General features: G+C 33.0%; 1 protein-coding gene across 3 annotated transcripts in view; it reads left to right on the forward strand.

The window, feature by feature from the left end:
- LRRC40 (leucine rich repeat containing 40) overlaps positions 1–23,525 on the forward strand; it is a 49,114-nt gene that overhangs the window by 3,743 nt on the left and 21,846 nt on the right. For all 3 annotated transcript variants that reach the window (XM_053894034.1, XM_019448907.2, XM_019448908.2), the window contains exons 2-9: positions 7,568–7,749; positions 9,150–9,223; positions 10,987–11,116; positions 14,487–14,610; positions 18,332–18,474; positions 19,713–19,885; positions 21,843–21,930; positions 22,047–22,092. In XM_053894034.1, coding sequence (XP_053750009.1) covers positions 7,568–7,749; positions 9,150–9,223; positions 10,987–11,116; positions 14,487–14,610; positions 18,332–18,474; positions 19,713–19,885; positions 21,843–21,930; positions 22,047–22,092 — 960 coding nt within the window. The remainder of the gene's footprint in view (positions 1–7,567; positions 7,750–9,149; positions 9,224–10,986; positions 11,117–14,486; positions 14,611–18,331; positions 18,475–19,712; positions 19,886–21,842; positions 21,931–22,046; positions 22,093–23,525) is intronic.

Raw genomic sequence — 23,525 nt, forward strand, 5'->3', positions numbered from 1 at the left:
ATAGGGTGTTATCTGATACCCAGTACAGATTAATTTTTGTGTGTAACTGAAATCTGAGTAATCTTGGGGATTTTTAGTACCCTTTCTTTTTATAGGCTGTAGTTCTTTTATGGAAATACCCATTTATTATTTTCTTCTTTATAAAGCATTGTATCTATGACAGAAAAACTACTATCTATAGAAAGCATAAAAAGTGAAAATAACCATTCAGGGTTAATCACTGTTGATATTTTGAAGGTTTTTCTTCTATAGGTTTCTGTGTGAATGTGATGTATAATTTGCCTTTTATTTTTTATTTTTAACAAATTAAGAATTGTACTGAGTCCTCTTTTCTGAATTTTGTTTGTACATTTTTTGGTGTTACTTACAAAATCTGATTATTTTTAATGACCATAATATTTCATCTTATGACTACAATAATATTCTTAAACATCTGAATGTTATTGGTAGTTTTAAAATTTCCATTCATGAGTGTCAGTTTTATAAGTTACTCACAAAGTTATGCCTGAACAAAATAACTGTTAATAACCAACTTCAAAGAGAACATTAGAAATATTCTGGAAATTTTAAATGACTGCTCTTTTTTCTGAACAAGTACACAAAAATATATCATTGTTTGGTTTAGTCTAGATATTGCAGCTTTTTCATTGGACCAGATAAAATAAAGATGGAGTTGAAAAGGAGGTATTGATTGTTGCCTTGTGGTTGCCTGCCATTGATAGAACAATAGTATAGAACATGTTTTTGGGTGATTCATCAAAAACTCAATGAAAGAAAAAGGTGCCAGAGTTTGGAACAAAAGAATGCTGTAAATTTTAAAGAAACCACATTGTTGAACTGACAAGAAAATTGGTAGGTGGATAATTTATTAAACAAACCAATTATGTTTATTCAAAAACCATATTATTTGAAAGGGAAATAAAGGTATAAGGCTATCCTGCCTTATCTTTCAAAGAGCAGTTTGGTTAGTTTCCATTTGTGAAATTAAGTAAATAGGTCTAGGGCTTCTAGGCCTCCAGATGTCATGTCATCTGTTTTGAGGTAGTGAGAATTTGCCTTATTCAGTATGTAGAGTTTGTTATGACACTATAAAAAGTGTAACATAAACCGTATACTTCCCAAATTTTAAATAACCACCCTTACATCTGTATTAACCAGATTTCTGCTTTATTATTTACCTTGACTCTGTATTTTGACTACTGGTTGTCTTCATGGAATTTACTATAATATTCTAAACAGCTAATAAGAATTAACCAAAGTATCAGATTTTAACAACAAATAATTCCAGAAAGAAACTATATTTCCAGATGAGTAGATCATTAAAACAAGCTAATTCTTGAACATTTCTTAGAAATAAAAGCAAAAGGAAAGTGTTTTAATCTGTATATGATGGCAGAATCTTGAGGTAAACATTTAATTTTTAGCATACTGAAATCCAGGGAAGTCTGGAACAAGGAATTAGATAATTAATTAAAAGTTCCATTCCTATTTCTTGATCTGTTAGAATAATTCTAAACTTTAGTGTCTCAAACTCTTGATGTGTATTTCAAGTTATTGTCAGTGCCAAAATTTGCTTAATAAATGAGTGCAAACTTAAATTTATCTCTATATTAATGTCATGTTGATTAACTTGCATTGTAATGTTTTCTTGAGTAAGAGAGTTAAGTGAATGCCATCTGTCATATATTGTCACAGGAAAAAAAAATTATTGGGAAGAATGGAATTACAGTTTCAGTGAGGCTTATGTTCACTATAAAACTGAATGTACTCTCAAGTGAAAGTAATAAATTCAAGCATATTTTTCTCTTAAAGTGATTGGTAAAAATGTTTTCTTTTTTATATGTTAAACATTGTTTCATTTTTTCTTATAGTATCCTGCTGGACTTCCAAGAGTACCATTCTCTTCATGTATTCTAATGTAACAATGACTCAGGTGCTCTAAAGCACAAAGATACATCTCTTTGTGTCAATCTCAAGCTGCAACTGAGTTAATACCTTCTATGTAACTATAATTTTATTCTGGGGGGTGTGTGTGTGTATGCGTGTATTTTTTTCTTATTAAGTTTTAAAGATAGTCTGAAAGTGACATAGTATTGTGGATTGTCGATATGGGATTCTTTCTTTAGTGTAATGAGCCCATTGGTTGTCATGAATAAACTACTGTGGAGAAATTTGGAATGTTTATCAATGGAGCTTTTCCTAATCTTTTACATAGTGTTAGACTTACTGGTTTATATTCAATTCTCATATTTTTTTAAAAAAATTCTCATAATGGGGTAGACAGTTTACTGAATGGCATTTGTAGGATAAGCTGTTTTTAAAATATTATTCTGCACCTAGCAAAAGCCTTTTTGTACTACTGTTGTTGGATCCTAGCATTTAAATTATGATGGGGCCCTCTCATTTAATCAACAAAGAAATTGGTAACCAGAGATATTAGATGAGACATTAATTGACAATCAGTTGGATTAGTTGCACCGAATCTTAGTTCCCTGACTCTTTGGTCAGAGATACACCCATTATGTCCTATTGTGTATCATAGTTTAATATATTTACAGCCTTTTAGAAGATGGAATCTACATAGAGTAGGATATAGACCTTATGGGAATGATTATGGTTTTTTACTTAAGGAAACATCATATATGGTGGGTAATCTTTATGAAACTGTTTAAAATGGTCAAAAAAGACCTTTAAATCTCATATGATCTGTTGCTCCTATGGTTTGCTGGCTACACATTCTTTTATCTCTCCATGTAAACACCATTTTAATCTTTTTTTTTTTTTTATTTCTTCTCTGTTTCTTCCCTTACTCACTTCTAAGTATCTTCCCCATATTATACAGTTCTCTACCATCAGCCCATCTGTATTCCCCCTTTTCCTTTCTTTTTTTTTTTTTTTAATGTTTATTTATTTTTGAGAGAGACAGACACAGAATGCGAGTGTGTTGGGGCAGAGAGAGAGGGAGGCACAGAATCTGAAGCAGGCTCCAGGCTCCGAGCTGTCAGCACAGAGTCTGACGCGGGGCTCGAACTCACAAGCTGTGAGATCATGACCTGAGATGAAGTCGGACGCTCAACTGACTGAGCTACCAAGGCGCCCCTCCCCATTTCTATAATTAACTATTGTAAGTGGAAGAAAGAGTAATATGCCAAAAAAACATGTAAAGAAATCTTTTCTCAGTCTTTGTTAAGGGCCATTCTGTCTAGTGTTGAATCCTTAGTCACCTATGGCTATTTAAATTTTAATTAACCAAAATTAAATAAAATTAAAAATCATGTTCTACAGTCACTTTAGCCACATTTTAATAAGCATTCAATAACTGTATGGAGCTAGTGGCCATCACATAGTGCAGCATATAGGAAATTTTCATCATTGAAAAAGTTGTATTGGGTAGTGCTCTTCAAGGCAATTATTATCTTGAGAGAAATATATATGTGTGTGTGTGTGTGTGTATGTGTGTGTAGTATACCAGTGTGTATATATGTATGTGTATTTATACATGTATATACCTCAATTTGTTTATTCATTCACTTGTTGATACATATATACATAAATGAATAAATGTGTATATGTTAATAAGATTATCTTGATATATTACATTATCTGTATTTTTATTTTGCATTAACCTTATTGGAGTATAATTTACAAACAACGTATGTATCATTTTTTTAATTAATTTTTTTTTCAACGTTTTTTATTTATTTTTGGGACAGAGAGAGACAGAGCATGAACGGGGGAGGGGCAGAGAGAGAGGGAGACACAGAATCGGAAACAGGCTCCAGGCTCCGAGCCATCAGCCCAGAGCCTGATGCGGGGCTCGAACTCACAGACCGCGAGATCGTGACCTGGCTGAAGTCGGACGCTTAACCGACTGCGCCACCCAGGTGCCCCTTTAATTAATTTTTTTAATGTTTATTTATTTTTGAGAGAGAGAGAGAGAGAGAGAGAGAGAGAGCATAAGTGGGGGAGGGGCAGAGAGAGAGAGAGAGAGAGAGAGGGAGACACAGAATCTGAAGCAGGTTCCAGGCTCTGAGGTGTCAGCACAGAGCCTGATACGGGGCTCGAACCCACGAACCGCAAGATCATGACCTGAGCCAAAGTCAGATGCCCAACTGACTGAGCCATCCAGGTGCCCTGTATGCATCCATTTTAAGTGTATCATTCAGTAGGTTTTGACATACACACACACACACACACACACACACACACACACACACACACATTTGTGTAATCACTACCACAATCAAAATGTAGAACATTTTCAATATTCAGAAATTACCTTTTAAGCCCCTTTTCTGGCAGTCAATCCCTACTGCTAGTTCTACACAACCAGTGATCTGCTTTTTGTCAATATAGATTAGTCTCTTCTAGAATTTTATTTACATGGAATTACACATTTGCAATTTTGATTTCTTTTGCTTTAGCCTTCCCTTGCTTAGTATGTTTTCTGAGGTTCATCCATGTTGTTTATATCAGTAGTTTTTTTTTTTTTTATTGTTGAGTAAGTCTATTGTATGTATATACCTCAATTTGTTTATCCAATCACTTGTTGATATACATTTGAGTTGCTTCTAGTTTTTTTTTTTTTTTTAAGTTTATTTATTTATCTTGAGAGAGAGAAAGAGAGCAAGCAGGGGAGGGGCAGAGAGAGAGTGAGAGAGAGAGAATCCCAAGCACTAAGGTGCAGAGCCTGATGCAGGACTCAAACTCACTAACCACGAGATTACGACCTGACCCGAAATCAAGAGTCGGATGCTTAACCGACTGAACCACCCAGGCACCTCAAATTGCTTGTAGTTTTTGACTATTATGAATAAAACTGCCATGATCTTTCAAATACAGTCTTTGTGTAGACATACATTATCGTTCCTATTGAGTTACATACCTAAGACTAGAATTTGTGGACTTACAGTGATAAATAAATGTACATTTAACTGTTTAAGAATTTACCAAGCTGTTTGCTCCTAGTAACATGAGTGAATCAGTTGCTGCACATCATTACCAACATTTTCTATTGGCAGCCTTTTTAACATTAGCCATTCTTGGGATCATTTTGTAGTACGTCCTTATGGTTTTATTTACATTTCCTTAATGCCTCATGTTGTTGAGCATCTTTTCAACTGCTCATTAAGCATTTGTATATCTGCCAAGTGTTCATATTTTTTGTCTATTTTTAAATTGAACTATTTGTCTTAAGTTATGAGACCTTTTCTATTTTGGGGATACGAGTACTTCTCAGATATCTATCTCTATTGATAATCTATTATATCTTCTTAGTCTGAGGATTAATGATTTCTTTAGAAGAACATAAGGTTTTAATTTTGATGAAGTCCAGTTTATCATTTTTTTTTCTTTTGGGTTTTGTACTTTTTCTGAACTAAGAAATTTTCTCCATCCAAAAGCTGTGAAGATTTTTCCTTTGCTTTCTTTTAGAATTTTTATAGTTTTAACTATAATATTTAAGTCTGTGATCTATTTTGAGTTAATTTCAGAGTATGTCATAAGGTAAATGTTGAAGTTCCTTTTTTCATCCGTATGAATTTAGAGTTCCAGTGTGATTTGTTGAAAAGACTGTTTCTTTCTCATTAAATTGTCACCTTTATTGAAAATCAATGGATAATATATTATTGTGTAGAATTTTCCTTAACTTTTCTTTTCTATTGATTAATATATCCTTATGCTAATACCACAGTGTCTTGACAGGCTTTATGGTAAGACTTGTAATCAAGTACTGTTAAGTTCTAGAACTTTATTCTGTTTCAAAAAAATTATTTAACTTATTTCAGTTCTTTTGCATTTTGATAATACATTTTAGAATCAGTTCGTTAATTTCTATAGAAATGCCTTCTGAGATTTTGATTAGGATTATGCTGAAGCTGTAAGTCACCTTAGGGAGAGGTGACATCTTAATAATTAGTTTGTAATGTGGTATATTTCTCTACTTACCTAGATCTTCTCTAAGTTTTCATATTTTATATTTACATACCACAGGACTTGCATATATTTGTTAAGCTGAACCCTGAATATTTCATGGTTTTAGATTGTGTGTCTTATAAATCTTTAAACATATAAAGAATATTTTCATTTATCAATTGCTAATACATGGAAATACAGTTGAGTTTTGTATATTAATCCTGAATTCTGTGCACTTTCTAAACTCATTACATATAATTTTTTTTTTTTATAGATTCCTTAGGATTTTCTGTATAGATGATCATGTTGTCTCTTAAGGAGACAGTTTTACTTTTTCCTTTCTAACCTGAACATCTTTTATTTCTTTTGTTTTATTGCATTGGTCAGGATCCATAGTAAAATTCTAAAGTAGTGAGAATGTGCATCAAGAAAACACTAAGAGAAAGCCCTTAGTCTTTCACCTTTATGTATAATGTCAGCTATACCTTTTTCATAGAAACCTTTTTTTTTTTGAGTGTGTGTAAGTCTCATAGATTTAAGGAGATTTGCTTTGCTTCCATAAATCCAATGTATCAGACTAGTAACCCTGAATTGTACTTCAGTATCCTGAACTTGAAACTTTGCACTTTTTCATTTAGTATCATTCTGCAATCGTAGTCAATGACTGCAGGGTATAACTGATTGTTGCCTTGATTAATAATGCTCAAAGTTCTAAATCAGACTGATATGAAGTCCTACTTATATGATGGAATGAAGGACTCTTTAAAATAGTTTTGCTACAACGCTATAGCAAGTTAGTACCTTCCTGAGGTTTCAGTTTTTATAGTGGTGAACCTCGACTCTCCATGTTCAACTTACAGTCTTATTTGCTGTGTTACAGGAGTTGCGATATTTGTTCCAATGGGATTCACACAATGTTGTGTGATGGGGTAAGAAATAAAATTGTATGTTAGGTAAAATAGACAGCAACTACCAGAGTCAGTTATGCTTTCCAAATATCCACCGAGAGTCAAGACAGTAGTATAACTTTATAGGTGTTTGAATCCCATTTCTGCTACTTACTGGCTGTGTAGCCCTGGGTAAATTATACATTCTCTCAGTGCCCCATTTTTCTTGTCTATAAAACGAGAATAGTAACAACACCTATCTCGCAGAGTTGTTACGAGGTTTAAATAGTATATTAGAAAATTGCCTGGTATTTGTAAGTGTTAGCTATTATCATTAGCTATTATTAACATCAGTGTTTTCTCAGACAGTATATACTAATGTTATAAAATTATGACATCACCTTATAAATGTTGATTTCCATGCCTTCTCCCTATTCTATTAGTGCAATGGTAGAGTCCTTTCTTTATTTGCATTATATGTTGACTGCAATGTGCTGTGCAGAGTATGTATATAGTAAATATAGATGAATGAAGATAAAAGATTTAATATGTAAAATACATATCATATTCTGTTTTTGAATAAAATCAACTTTAGTTGTAATTCATTGTTCGTTTGAATTGTTTTTAAGTATTTTTTTTAATGTTTCAGAAATTACTTTCCAATAGATGAACTGCATGGCTATTATAAAAATATGCCACTTAGTATCTCACTTCTTGTTTTCTTTCTTTTCCTTTTTTTCTTTTTGGTGTGGTGGTGATGGAAATAGTACCTCAGTGTGTCTGGAGAATAAATGTGGATATCCCTGAGGAAGCTAATCAGAATCTTTCATTCAGTGCTACTGAGCGATGGTGGGAGCAGACGGATTTGACCAAACTAATCATATCCAACAATAAACTTCAGTCACTTACAGATGATCTCCGACTGCTGCCTGCACTCACTGTTCTTGATGTAAGTTGACTGATTCTAAATGCGTCATTAGTTGTGACTCTAAGAGACTCTAAGGCTAAATTTAGGCTTCATAAGCAGAAAAAAGTAGAAAACGCGTGTTTAATTGGTAGACTGTAGGAAGAATAACAAATTATTGGTGGGTATAGCATGATAATTAAGAGTGTACATACAGAACATCAGGCTTCAGTTTCTGACTGTGCCACTTGATAGCTGTGTAACCTTGCAAAGTAACTTCATTGTGCCTCAGTTTCCACTTTTATAAACCAGGACTGACACTACTACCTATTTTTAAAACTTGTTCTTAGAATTATTTTTTTTTTATTTTTATTAAAAAAAATTTTTTTTTTTAACTTTTATTTACTTTTGAGACAGAGAGAGACAGAGCATGAACTGGGCAGGAGCAGAGAGAGAGGGAGACACAGAATCTGAAACAGGCTCCAGGCTCTGAGCTGTCAGCACAGAGCCCGACGCGGGGCTCAAACTCACGGACCGTGAGATCATGACCTGAGCCGAAGTCGGACGCCCAACCGACCAAGCCACCCAGGCGGCCCAAAACTTGTTCTTAGAATTAAATGCATTATTGCATGCAAACAGAATCAGCATTTAACAGGTGGTTGCTGCTGCTTATCCGTTTTCATTGCTATTATTTTTCTCATCATTATTCTAGACATGAAAGCAGCACTTAAAATTAATTTATTCTAAACTTGTCTTCAACGCTGACTTAAATTATTGAACTTAAATTTTTGTGTGTATATTAAGACACTGTTTTTAGTCTCTAGTTGCCATGTGTTGTGAAGTAAAGCATGAGTAGTTTGTTTCACAATCTACAGAGTTCTGATGTACTTTATGTAGGAACATCAGAAATCTTCTAATTCATGTTTGAAAAAGTTGGATCTGGTGAAATTTCTAGATAGGTTTTTATTTTCTTCATTTGTAAAATGAACGGATTGGCTTTAGGTGTTCTCTCAGGTTTCTCGTACTTTCAAAATAATATGGTTCTGTGAGAACATGAGAGAGGTTCCCCCTACCCTTTCTCTCTCTCTCTCTCTTTTTTTTTTGCTATATGTTGACATAAATCATACCATCAAAGTGCTATTAGTTTCTAAAGCTCTCATCTCTCATTTCAGATTGAAATTCCACTCAATGAGATAAAGTTATTTTTTTAATTGTAATATTTAAAATTGATGACTTTATCACTTCACGGTTTCTGAACAGCATTGTGGTCAACTTCAAATTCCTTTTCCTCTTCTGTACATGGAATAAATTACCAAACTCCAACTCAGTACTGTTGAATTACAGTAACAAAATTATTGTGGAAGAATTCAGTACAGTGACAAACTCATGCTCATGTATTATTAATTATAAGACTAAGATATTGACTGTCTTTTAATAACTTTTAGATACATGATAATCAGCTGACATCCCTTCCTTCTGCTATAAGAGAGTTAGAAAATCTTCAGAAACTTAATGTCAGGTAAAATTTAAGCTTATTTAATTTCAGTATTGCTAACATAATGGTATAAATCTAATATTTTAAAAATATTTTTTAACATTAGAAAATATTTTTGTATGATCTCAGAAAGTGGTAAAAGCAGAGTAAGAGTTTTAAGTTTTCTCAGATTATTTATTTTTGTTTTAGAATTAATTGCCCACATGTTTTTCTGATTTTACAAATGTCCAGTTGATTTTTTTAAAAGTACTTTTTGTTTTATTTTTATATAACAGGTTTTAGTGGTTATTTTAGAAAACCTTTTTGTTAATATCTCAGGTTTTAAGTTACTTTGATATTCTTTAAAATATCCAGGTCAAACAAAGGAAGAAATTTGAAACAGTTATTTCATTAGTGCTGAAAAATGTCATGGCTTTAGTATTAGTAGCTTTTAAACTTTTCTGAGGACTCTGTGGATATGGTTCTGGTACTTGTTAGGTATGTGGGAAGCCAGGTGGCTAAGGCTCTCACTAACTTTGTTTGCCCTTTAATCTATACCTCTAGACTTTTAAGAAATAACTACCTTATATGTTATATATGCACAGGTTAGGGGAAAAGGGATTTGGGAAGATTTCATTTAGTAGATAAAAAGGTCTAAGTGTTCAAAACATAGTTTGAAAAACTGTGGTTTATAAAATAGGTATGGTTACAGATCTGTCTAACATAGCATAGTCAAGTCTCTGTGTTCTGGAGGTAAGTTCATTGCTTTGAGGGAAAATGGTTCCTTAATTTACAGCCCTCATCTGGTGAAAAACTTAAAATTACCACAAAAGCAAAAATAGCTACACACAAAAGGTGCTAATTGTTTAGAGCTACATCAGAACCTCTTCCCCATACAAGTCAAAGGCATGGGTATGGCCTGTAAAGGCAAGAGCCAAAATCTAGAGTCAAAGTCTAGAGTCAGATGAGCACCTAGGAGCCCCACTAGTAACCAATTTTTGACAGTTTTTTAGTGTTTCTTATTTTAGAATGCATCTTTTGGCATTTTTGTTCTAACTAGTTTTATTTTTATATAATTTAAGGTTATTTTTACCCTGTTATATTTCTCATTTCACCCTGTTACTTGTTAAGTAATTATATATGGTGTGAAAGTAGAATGGATTCCTAAGTAAATAGTTAAGATAAATCTGGGAACAGGTTAAGTCAGGTCATCTCTTAATTATCAAGGAATATATCATGCTTAGTGACTTGGGACTTCTAAAACAATAAACCAAGTATCTCTACAGAGGAACTGAGTAGAAAAGTTAAGAGTAAGTACAAAGAAGAGTGGAGTCACATATTGCATTCAGCTGGACATGCCAGGCTCTTAAAAAGAGCTATTTTTGTCTTGAGTGCTAGCTTAAAAACATAATCCCCATATGAGCTGTGACTCCCATTATAATGTATGTGTGCCCATGTCTCTTGTCAAAATTCTAAAATTCAGACATAGTATGAAAAATTGTCCAGTATATCCTTTCACATTGCATATAAAATCAAGAGTAGCTTATAAGGAAACAATTAAAAGTTCATAAATTATTTGGTTAAAAACCTGTATTTCTTTGTTTTCTTTGAAACTCTCTATTTGATTGCTTTAGCTTACTGTAATTTTAATGAGTTAACATCATTAGCATGTGAAGTTTGAGAAGTCCTTAAAATTAGTCACCATATTTTATTTTTTAAAATGAGCCCATGTAGTTAGCAAAAATACCTTTACAATTATTTATTGTGTTGTGACCAAATTACTCAGCATTTATTTTATCAATCAATAGCCATAACAAACTGCAAATACTCCCTGAAGAAATTACAAATCTGAGAAACCTGAAGGGCCTCTATCTCCAGCATAATGAACTAACTTGCATACCAGAGGGATTTGAACAACTTTTCAACCTAGAAGACTTGGTAAGTTGTGATTTTCCAATTTTTATGTAATTTGGGGCAGGTGGGATTTTTCACCAGGCTTAGAAATTGAATGTATGATTGAAATGATGAGAACATGGACAGCTGATTACATGACTGGATTATCAGAAACTGCATTTCAATTAGATTGCTAAATTAGGTATTATAAAATCAGTTTTTCTTATTTTTTTCTTATGAAATCAACTTAGGTTTGAATTTAGGAAGAGAGTGTGGGAAGGGGTGACAAGGATGACTGTTATTCAGAGGATTTTTATGGTTTTGCAAAATAGAGCACGGGTGTCTGTAGCATATACCAGTTCTCTTTTGTATACCCATCCTCCTTTATTGCCTCTATGACCCTCCTGTCCTATGAGTGTCTAGATAATCCCTTTAAGGCCTGCCTTTTCGTCCCCATTTTTCAAAATGTCCACATTACCTCACAAAATTTTCATTTTATCTGTCATATCCTAAATAGAAATAACTGTAAAGCAATACAGATATTATTTTAAGAATAATAGAAACAGTAGGCACTTGGCTTTTTGCTTTACCTATAGCAAGGTACATAGTTTTATCCCCTAGAATAGATACAGAATTACGGTTTATAAAAACAAAACAAAACAAAACAAAAAAACATCTCATCTGAAGTCACATAGCTAATAAGTAAGGAATTTAGGATTTTAACATAAGTCAATTTGACTCCAAAATGTATCCCTTTTTTTCTTCCACTATACCCCTGAAGGAGTAAGATTCCACTGTAAAATCTGCAATCTGAAAGACTTTAGCTAGATTAGATGGAGATTAGTTGTTCCAATATATACTCTCTATTGTACATGGTTAATTCCTCTTATGTTCTTGTTCTTTTCCCTATTACATACTTTGAAGAACTTATTTATATCACTTTAGTCTTAAAGTTTGTTTCTCACTAAAGGAAAAAGTAATTCTTTTACCTGTGTTTTTTACTTTTAAGTACATCTTCCTTGATATTTCCCTGATCTGCTGTAGTGTTTGAAATCAATGTATATACTGTCCTCAGACATTCCTTCAGTATCTGTCAATATCCAATCTGATCAAATTGGATATAAGGTTTGGAAAGCAAAAGGCATAGGTAGATAAAATGAATGGCTAAGGAGGGAGCCATCAGATTTTCTTATAAAGTTTAATGGTAGAAGATAGCAATTGATGAAAAAAAAGAAGAGTATTTAGATTAGAAACGAAACGTAATAAACTGTAGCAGTTCCCAGTTGTTTTATGGGTTCCCAGATAGGCATATGCATAATGAAAGGATACTTCAGTTGAGAATTGTGTTCTTAAGGACTCATTTATCATATCATAAATGTGAGCACTAATATATTACAACGTTAGAAATATAAGCATATTAGGGGAGCTTGGGTGGCTCAGTCGGTTGAGCACCTGACTCTTGATTTTGGTTCAGGTCGTGATCCCAAGGTTGTGGGATTGAGCCCTGCATCAGACTCCCCGCTGAGTATGGAGCCTTCTTAAGATTCTCTTCCTCTCTCTCTCAGCACAGAGTCTGACACAGGACTCAAACTCACGAACTCACAAACTTTGAGATCATGACCTGAGCTGAAGTCAGAAACTTTTTTTTTTTTTCTTTTTTTCTTTTTTATTTATTTATTTTTATTTTTTAATATATGAAATTTACTGTCAAATTGGTTTCCATACAACACCCAGTGCTCATCCCAAAAGGTGCCCTCCTCAATACCCATCACCCACCCTGTCCTCCCTCCCACCCTGCCCTCCCTCTGAAGTCAGAAACTTAACTGACTCAGCCACCCAGGCGTCCCAAGCTAGTAGTATTTCTTAAAGGTATATAAAAACTGCTTAGCAATGGTACTAAATAAATATTTACTGAAGGAATGACAGCATAAATATGGATTTATTTATATACAATGTATTTAATGATATATAAAGTAGATGCATTAAACTAGATACAATGCTTTATATCTAATACAATTATTAACTGCAATAATGTTTAATTTCTTAGTAAATTTTGTTGATTTGGGTTATTTAAAATGTCTTAAGAATTTGTGAATTAATATCTCTTCTGTATCAAAACCCTTTTTATTTAAGCTTTTTATTTTGAAATAATTTTAGATTTACAAAAATGTAAAGATAGTACAGAGAGTTCTTATATATTCTTCACCCAGCTTTCCTTAATGTTGACAATTTACATACTCATGGCACATTTGAAAACTAAGAAATTAACATTGGTACAATATTACTGACTATACTATAGATTTTAAGATTTTCCCAGTTTTTCCATTAATGTCCTTTTTTTTTGTTCCAGGATCCAATCCAGAATACCACATTGCATTTATTGTCAGTAACTTTTGATATTAACAAAATATTTATTTATTAGTAATCTCTTAGTATATAGAGTATTAGAATTGTAGATTGTTGTTTCCTGTTGTAGTTTATGATATGCTGTGTTATTTATGATAGTAACAGTGTGTTTTATAAAAAATAACTGATCTAGCATTTTTACCTTTTTCTATCATCTTAATTGATTTAGGGTTACAAATGCAACTGTTTAATGTTAGACTAAATGAAAGTCTTCAGAGAACAAGTTACCTTAAGTCATTTTTTTCTCATCTGTTGTTGCATTTGTCCCTATCTAGCAGTTTGCTGTTAGTTAGTGAAGTACTTACACCTAATTCAACTGTCATTAAGTATTATCTGATTGTCTTTTAAGTGCAGTTTCAAAAAAAATGTTCTCTCATAACTGTTTATGCTTTAATGAAAAAATAGAAACAATGATTTAAAGAAACAGGTATAGACATTAATTAGGCAAGCTTGAATGAAGGAAAAATAGAGAGCAAACTTCTGGACTCTATTAAAGCAGATTTGCTGAGATCAGCGGAAGAATGGAGGGACTATTTTTCCCTTAAAAATTAAAATGTCCATTTTCTCAGCTTTATTTTTTTTCTTTGAAGGATTTTTCTTTCTTGCAAATAAATTTTTCATTTCATATTACAATTTACCTATATGGTTTGCCTAATGTATCATAGGTAGTCAATAAATACTGGATGAACAAATGGGTTTTTAAATTAAAAACATGATGCATGATATGACTTAGTAGTAACAGAAACCTTTATGTAAAATATTTCTGAAGTCAGAATTCATTCTGATTTCTTCCTGCTACATTATTAGGCACATAATGGTCCTGTAGAATACTGAGGTCATGAATGACAACTTGTGAAATTGTGAATGGGGGTTACAAAACATACCACCTCTGAAATAGTCTTGTTTTAGGTTGCAATCTCCTCAAACTTATGAAATCCCTTTTAGGGATCATTTGTTTGTTTGTTTATTTATTTATTCATTCATTCTTTCTTTCTTTCTCTTTCTAAAGGATCTTTCCAATAATCGTCTTACAACTGTTCCTGCTAGTTTTTGTTCTCTGTCCAGTCTGGTGCGACTCAATCTTTCCAGTAATCAACTGAAGAGTTTGCCAGCAGAAATAAGTGGAATGAAAAGTAAATCTCTATTTTAAAAAATACATAAATTTGAAGTTGGTGCAACTTATATTTAGAAAAATAAATTTTAATATAGTTAGTTACAGAGAAATAAAATAATAGATTTTATACTGGCAAAGCAAACAATAGCAAGTAGTCAGATTTTCTTCAGAGCATTATTGTCTAGCTTAACTTCCTAAACAGCTACTACTAAAAACATATTTTGGCATATCAAAAAGAGGAAAATAAAATATGATTATGAACTATGGTAAAATTATATATCTAAGATACTGATTAGGGTTTTGAGCTATGCTATCTCCTCATTCATTCATTCATTCATTCATTCAACATTCACTAAGAGGTTATTCCCCTCTCATAGGTGATTCTGCTTATGTGGTTACATTATAGCTGTAGTTCCTCATGGCCCAGAAATAATGATGTCAGGGATGGTCTAGTTTTGTCCAAATGGTCAACCATTTTCTTTTAAAAAAGGTTAAAATAGTGGTTCTATTGAAGTTTACCATTGAACCATTATATTTAATGTATTCTAGAACTCATAATATTAAGTGATAAAAAAATAGAAGGCAGATTTCAGTACCTTTTAAATAATTATACTTAATCATCTTAGAATTCTTGATTTAGAGGCCAAAATCATGGTAATTTTTGTTGTTGTTTAAAGGCAAACTATTATATCTTGGTTAATGAGCACACTGTGTGTGTCAGCCTTACACTGTTTACCTTATATAGTCTTTTCTGCTAATCATATGTAAGCCCTCTTCATTTCTTTAAACCTCCCTTTTGTGGAAGTTATGGAAGTGATTTTGTGCAGTTGATTACAGATCATTTTGAGATAAATTTGTAAAATTGTGCTGTTTTAGTTTAGATTAATAGTCATTTGTAATAGGAATGCATAAGTTAAATCTGCCATAAATCAAGTTGATATTCTAGGGGAGCCTTTGCTTGGGTTACGAGTAATTAAGACTTTGCTTGTCTTTGCCATTTTTCAGTAAACATATTAAAAAGTAGAGCTAAACATAAAATATGTTATCTCTAGTTAGTATGTAAGAAGCATGGATTTTTTTTTTCCCATAAATTAGATGGACCTATCTTGAGAGATGGGAAAAGATAGAGAAATCAATAGAAAAATACTTTGAATTTATGGCAAATTTTCCAATATGCAGCATAATTCATGATTAGATACTTTCTTCCTTTAACCATGACAGTGATACTTTTAAACTATCACCAGTAGTACATTTGGTTATTATTTCACTATTAATGACTGGATCCTAAGAACAATATGCTAACATTCGTGTGATTCTTTGTAACGAATACTTTTACATATGTTGTTTTGCCATTACAAAGGTTCTGTACTTTAGGGGGATGTGTATTTTTTACATTTTAAAGATTCATAAACCTAGACTTAGAAATTATCTTATAAATTGTAAAGCCAAGGATCCTATAAGAGCTTGAATCCTCTTACTCCATCCCCATTGCTCTTTCCACTGCACACTGCTTGTATTCTCAGTCAGTGCTCTTAAATGCAAACAATTGTGAAAACTAGTCTCTAACTTTTATTATTTTTTTTAATGTTTATTTATTTATTTTGAGAGAGAGAGAGAGAGCATGTGTGTGTGAGAGTGGGGGCAGGACAGAGAGAGGGAGGTAGAGAAAGAATCCCAAGCAGGGTCCATGTTCAGCATGGAGCCTGACGCTGGTCTAGATTCCATGACCCTGTGAGATCATAACCTGAGCCAAAATCAGGAGTTGGATGCTTAACCCACTGAGCCACCAGGGGTCCCTATAATAGGTCTGTAGCTTTTAAAACCAACTTTTCTTCATAGAATTTACTGGATTGGGGTGGATCACATTGTGACATTTTTAAAAATGCTGTAGCCAAATAATACATAAATTACTACATTATTTGTTGAAAGTAGTACATTTCTTTTGAAAAACAACTTCTTTAAATACTTAAAGAGGCAGTTTCAGGCAATGTATCAACTCAGTCTTGCATTATGTTAAAATTGGTAGGCTCAAAATATAGCAAAAAATGTATATCACCTATTCAAACTAGACAGTTGAGACTGAATTGTGGAAAATATGTGGTGTGGTGGCCATTGCAAGTTGAAGAATCTGTGATATGGATTGGGGGAGTACTGCTTATTGAATTCTTAATGGAAAGAAGACCTTTACTTTTATCCATTTTGTTTTTGATTTGCCTTTTAAGAAAGAAAGATCCAGGAGGTAAGAGAGAGATGCTGCAAGTAAGAACATCCTTCTAGAGCTATATAGTATGCATTCTTGTCCATAGTGTTAGCTAAGATGTTAGAAAAAACATGTAATTTAAACAAAAATAGAAAAAGAAAGGAAAGAACACAGGGAGAGAAAAGTAGTATGGATGGATGGAAGAATAGGAAGGCATACATAGAAATCCGAGGCTTTTTGACAGCAAGTCAACTTGCCTAATTTAAATACATATGTCTGAGCTACTACTAGCCACAGTTGTTTAATATCCATTCATACAGCTAGTATGCATGCGTCTTTATATGTCTTTAACTACCTTAAGCTTTTTTTTTAAGGGTGTATAATTACTGAGGGAAATAATATCTCATAGTGTGTAGTTTATATGTTTTAGAATATCTTAACAGAGTACTGGAGTACTTTGGTTTTTACCATTACAAAGATTACTTGGACTATTATTATTATTTTTTTAAACCACTTTATTGATGAATGATTGACACAAAAAGCTATACATATTTAATGTGCACAACTTGGTGAGTTTAAGATGTGGCTGGGTTTTTTTGTTGTTTTTTTTTTAAATTTACATCCAAGTTCGTTAGCATGTGGTGCAACAATGATTTCAGAAGTAGATTCCCTAATGCCTCTTACCCGTTTAGCCCTTTCCCCCCTCCCACAACCCCTCCAGCAGCCCTCTGTTTGTTCTCCATATTTGTCTCTTATGTTTTTCCCCCTTCCTGTTTTTATATAGTTTTTGCTTCCCTTCCCTATGTCCATCTGTTTTATATCTTAAAGTCCTCATATGAGTGAAGTCATATGATATTTGTCTTTCTGTGACTAATTTTGCTTAGCATAATACCCTCCAGTTCCATCCATGTAGTTGCAAATGGCAAGATTTCATTCTTTTTGATTGCCAAGTAATATGATGACTTGGACTTTTATTAAACATTATTTTTTTTGTTTGTTTGTTATTTTTTTATTTTTTTTATTATTTTTTTTATTTTTTTTTATTTTTTAATATATGAAATTTACTGTCAAATTGGTTTCCATACAACACCCAGTGCTCATCCCAAAAGGTGCCCTCCTCAATACCCATCACCCACCCTGCCCTCCCTCCCACCCTGCCCTCCCTCCCACCCCCCATCAACCCTCAGTTTGTTCTCAGTTTTTAACAGTCTCTAATGCTTTGGCTCTCTCCCACTCTAACCTCTTTTTTTTTTTTTTTTCCTTCCCCTCCCCCATGGGTTTCTGTTATGTTTCTCAGGATCCACATATAAACATTATTTTTAATATCAGTTCTCTTTAATTATAATTAAGTGTAAAAAAATCTTACTTTACGTTTATTTAATTCTAGGATTCTTGATTATTATATCAGTATTGCATGAGTTTATAAGTCCTCATGATGATCCTCATGATGATGTACACATTCTTTGAATGTATATATAATTATAGACCAATATTTTTCTTTATTAAGATATTTTTGTTTTTCACTTACTATGTATTGCAGGATTAAAGCATTTGGATTGTAATTCAAATTTCTTAGAAACTGTACCTCCTGAATTGGCTAACATGGAGTCACTAGAATTGCTCTACTTGCGGAGGAATAAATTACGTTTTCTACCAGAATTTCCTTCTTGTAGGTTATTAAAGGTAATATTTACTTGATTACTAAATAACTATGTATTTTCTGAAAGTTAATTATGAAAATGAAAATTTTAATCTGATTTACTTTGGGAATATGTATTAGTTATAGGTGCTATGTTTTTCCTATATTTTTCAGAATTTTAATATGACTAAATACATTCATGGTATTGCTAGTAATAGATTTTTTTTTAAAGAAATAGTCAACTTAAAAATAGGAATTTGTCTCTTTCATCTGGGGAGTAGTATACAACTGGAGAAGTAGGTGTTGAGACCAACATCATAAGTTGGAGCCATACTGTAGGAGACCTAGAATACTAGGGAGGAATATGTATCTAATTCTGTAAGTTACCACCTCTCATGTTTACCTGATCATAATTGGGTCTCTTTGAAATTAATTACTTTCTTGTGGTTTTAAGTATATAGTGTTAACATTGTCTTTTAAATTTGTCATGTTTTGTTTTTCTTCATGTATACTGTTATGTATTAGAGTTAAAAGAGTTTTATTTATTTGTTTTTTAGTTTTTAAAGTTTTACGTTGAGATAGAAAGTGTGAGTGGAAGAGGGCAGAGAGAGAGGAGGAGACAGAATCCACAGCAGGCTCTGCACTGACTGTGGGGAAAGGTTCGACATGGGGCTTAAACCCATGACTGTGACCTCATGACTCCAGCCAGCCGAAGTCGGAAGCTTAACCCACTGAGACACTAGGTGCTCCAAAAGGGTTTCTTTTAAACAGAATGGTGGCAGTGATAAAAGGAACTGAAAATGTTATTGTTTAAAGATTAATTATACATCTAATATTTATAGATTCTGTTAATGGGAAATCAGTATATATAATAATCACTAATGAAAATGTTGAATAACAAACTGTGATATAAATAACTTTTTAAGCTTATTCTGATTTGTATTAAAACTTTACTTTTTTTATTAGTATAGTTCTTAGATTTGTATTTTTATTCTATAAATGTTAACTACTAAATAATTTCTGTGGTTTGGTTTTACAGATTTTGAGCTTCTGCCAGATTAAATCTGTAATTATTTTTAAATTTCCAGAAAATCCTTGAAAGTGTTCTGTTTTTGCCATTTTTAGCTGTAAGATAGCTTACTTGTAATTGAAAATTTAAGCACCTTAGTAATTAGAAACATGTTTTTCCATGTGTTTTTCAGTGATTAGATTTCAATATTATTTTTATTACCTAATAAAAATTGAATACAGAAATACATGTGATTGATCTTTGGTTTTGTAGGAATTACATGTAGGTGAAAACCAGATTGAAATGTTAGGGCCAGAACATCTTAAGCATCTGAATTCTATCCTTGTGCTAGACCTGCGGGATAATAAGTTAAAATCTGTTCCAGATGAAATTACACTACTACAGTCTTTGGAAAGGCTTGACCTAAGCAACAATGATATCAGTAGGTAAGTTTAAAGATCAAATGAATAAGAAATCATGCCTGCATTTGCTTATAATTCAGAAGTTAATATTAATAAGTTAATAATATTTGAGAAAAACATGTGGAGATCTTTTTTTTTCTAAATTGAATTCAGTAAATATTTAGTAAACAAGTATCATGTACAGACCTACAAAGAATAGTTAGATTTGGTCCTTGACAGCAAGCTTAAAATACTAATAGAATCAGATCTATTTTACAAGTTACTCTAATCCACTAGAACGTAAACTAAGAAGTCAGGATATTTATCTGTTTTGTTCACTGCTCTCTAACTCCTAGATCAGTGCCTTGGTATATAGAAGGTGCCTGATAAATATTTCTTGAATTTATCAAATGAATGTAAAGACATGGGAGAGATATAAAGTGCTTTGGGGGCTTAAAAGAGATACAGGAACCAGCCATTTATTGAGAGGAATCAGGGCAGACTATGTAGAAGAAGAAATGTTTTTAGATGATCATTAGGACTTAGACTAGTGTGAAGCAAGTTAAGTGTTTAAGAGCACAAAATTTAAGATCATACCTACTTTCAGGGTCATGCCTCACTTTAGTCCCACCATGTGATCTTTAAAGGATGACTGCGATTTTTAAGTACACATGTAAGGTGATTAGAATGATTGTCTTGGTAGGATGAAACTGTACAAAGAAAGCTTTGAAAGTTCAGGAAATTGTAGGGATATATTTAGAGAACAGCAAGGAATCAAGTTTACCTGGTAAATAAGGTACATTAAGGGAGACTGTGGGAATTTAGGACTTGTAAGTTAAGGCCATGTGGTCTGTAAAATGCTTGTGAAGAGTCAGTTTTCATTCGTTAAGAGATGGGAAGCTACTGAAAGATTAAGAGCAGAACCAATTTGATTATATTCTCATTAAAAAATAAATTGGTGGGGTGCCTGGGTGGCTCAGTTGGTTGAGTGTCCAACTTCAGCGCAGGTTGTGATCTCATGGTTCTTGAGCTTGAGCCCTGCGTCGGGCTCTGGGTTTACAGCTCGGAGCTCAGAACCTGCAGCTTTCAGATTCTGTGTTTCTTGCTCTCTATGCTCCTCCCTGGCTTGTGCTCTGTCTCTCAAAAATAAATTTGGGGCACCTCGGTGGCTCAGTTGGTTAAGCGTCTGACTTCAGCTCAGGTTATGATCTTGCAGCTCGTGGGTTCGAGCCCTATGCTCAAGCTCTGTGCTGACAGCTCAGAGCCAGTGCCTGTTTCGGATTCTGTGTCTCTGACTCTCTCTGTCCCACCCCCGCTCATTCCCTCTCTCTCTCTCCCTCTCTCAAAAAATGAATAAACATTAAAAAAATAATAAACATGAGGTGTCTGGGTGGCTCAGTCAGTTAAACATCTGACTTCAATTCAGGTCATGATCTCACAGTCTGTGAGTTTGAGCCCTGTGTTGAGCTCTGTGCTGACAGCTCAGAGCCTGGAGCCAGTTCTCCCTCTCTCTCTGCCCCTCCCCACTCATGCTCTGTCTCTCTTGCTCTCAAAAATAAATAAAACATTAAAAAAATTTAAAAAAATAAACATAAAAAAATTGGTGATTATGGGTTGAATACATGGGATTTTGCATATGGGAAATCTCAGTAAACTATTAGATCATTAGGGAAGAATTTTCTTTGCTTACTTGAAGGGCAAAATCGAAACATTTAATATTAATGAGTATGGCTATCCTGAATCACTGATTCTTTCAGATTTGCTTTTTATGGTTTTTATTTAGCAAATGTTTTAAAGTTCACATTTTTTTAGCAATCACAATATGACAATTTCAAAATAAATCTATTTTTTCTTTTACATGTTAAACATTTATCTCAAAGGGATTTATTTTAGGCCTATGTTACTTGGGCTGTTTTTGACATGGTTATATGATATAGTTTGTCAAATGTTATTAGTTTTATAGCCAAATATTTGGTTGAATTATGTTTAATCTTTTTTGTAGTCTACCTTGTTCATTGGGAAAACTTCATTTGAAATTTCTGGCACTAGAAGGAAATCCTTTGAGAACAATTCGAAGAGAAATTATAAATGTAAGCATATTTGGAACTCAGCTATGTTTTTAAATTTGAAATTCAAACATGCATGTTGATCTATGAAACTGCAAAGTATGTCTTGGTGAATATGTATCTTCTCTCCATGTTTTCAGAAAGGAACCCAAGAAGTCTTAAAATATCTGCGAAGCAAGATTAAAGGTACTTTTCTATATTTTCCTGTATTTTGAAGGAAAATGTGAAAGGTAGTGAAGTGCTAACAATACATAAATTTACATGTATTTGGGGTATAAATAATTAGAGGAAATGGTCCATGGCAGGTGTGGTTCTAATTCTGAAATCAAATAGGCCATACATATGCTGAAATTATAAAAACATCCTTAAATTCACAATAATAATGTTTTATCCTTAATTTATTTGATTTGTGCTACATTGTACCAACTGGAAAATATAACAAAGATTCAATAAGTACTCTAGTGCTTTAACTTGCAAAAAAAAGCAAAACTTGGCTTTTATGGTAAATGAATTCTATTGACTGGTGGTATATTAATAGTATTTGAATATCTGCTTCATGCATAGTTTTGCTAAGTTCCAACAGATATAAAGATAAAACACATTTTTCAGGATATGTTAATTTAGTATGAATATGCACCCAAAGAGAAAGTGATAGTATACATTTGATTTTGTTTTAAAATTTTTATGTTTATTTATTTATTTAGAGAGAGAGAGAAAGTACTAGCAGGAGAAGCCAGAAAAGAGGGAGACAGAGAATCTCAAGTGGGCTCCGCACTGATACGCATATGTGAAATCTCAGTAAACTATTAGATTACTAAGCCCGATGCGGGGCTCAAACTCACAAACCACGAGATCATGACCTGACCCGAGACCAAGTGTTAGACGCATAATAGACTGAGCCACCCAGGTGCCCCACTATACATTTAATTTTTAATGCTATACTAAAATTGTGCTATATCCCAATTTTTATTTTATATATGTCATTGTAGGATACACTAGAGCATTTAGAAAAAATCAGTTGTACCAGTGTATTGCTGCATAACAAACACTCTACAACTTAGTGGCTAGATACAGCAACTGTTAATTTAGCTCACAACTCTGTTGGTTATGCACAGCCTAGCCTAGCACCGTATTGCCCATATGTTAAATGCATAACAGGGGCACCTGAGTGGCTCAGTTGGTTGAGAGACCAACTCTTGATTTCGTCTCAGGTCATGATCTCATGGTTTCTGGGATCGAGCCCCACTCTTTGCTAACAGCGTGGAACCTGCTTGGGATTTTCTCTCTGTCTCTGTCTTTCTCTCTCTCTCTTTGTTCTTTTCCTGCTTGCACTTGAGCACTCTCTTTCTCAAAATAAATAAATAAAACATTAAAAAAAATGAATAAGGTAATTGAATGCTTCAGCAATTTCCATTTTCCACCTTGACCTTCCAATAAATTAACATAATTTTGTAAGACTTTCATTTCCTGCCAATTTCTAGGTATGCTTTCTCTCCCAGAAAAATGTAATTATTCTGAAATAATCAGTTAGGTGTCATATCAGAATAATCCAAACATTTTTTAAAAACTAAATTTTTTAGGGTAGTTTTAGGTTTACAGCAAAATTGAGAGGAAGGTAC

This window comes from Panthera pardus, unplaced genomic scaffold (assembly GCF_024362965.1).
Source record: "Panthera pardus isolate Hobbes unplaced genomic scaffold, ASM2436296v1 HiC_scaffold_11, whole genome shotgun sequence".
In the NCBI taxonomy this organism is placed as follows: Eukaryota; Metazoa; Chordata; class Mammalia; order Carnivora; family Felidae; genus Panthera; species Panthera pardus.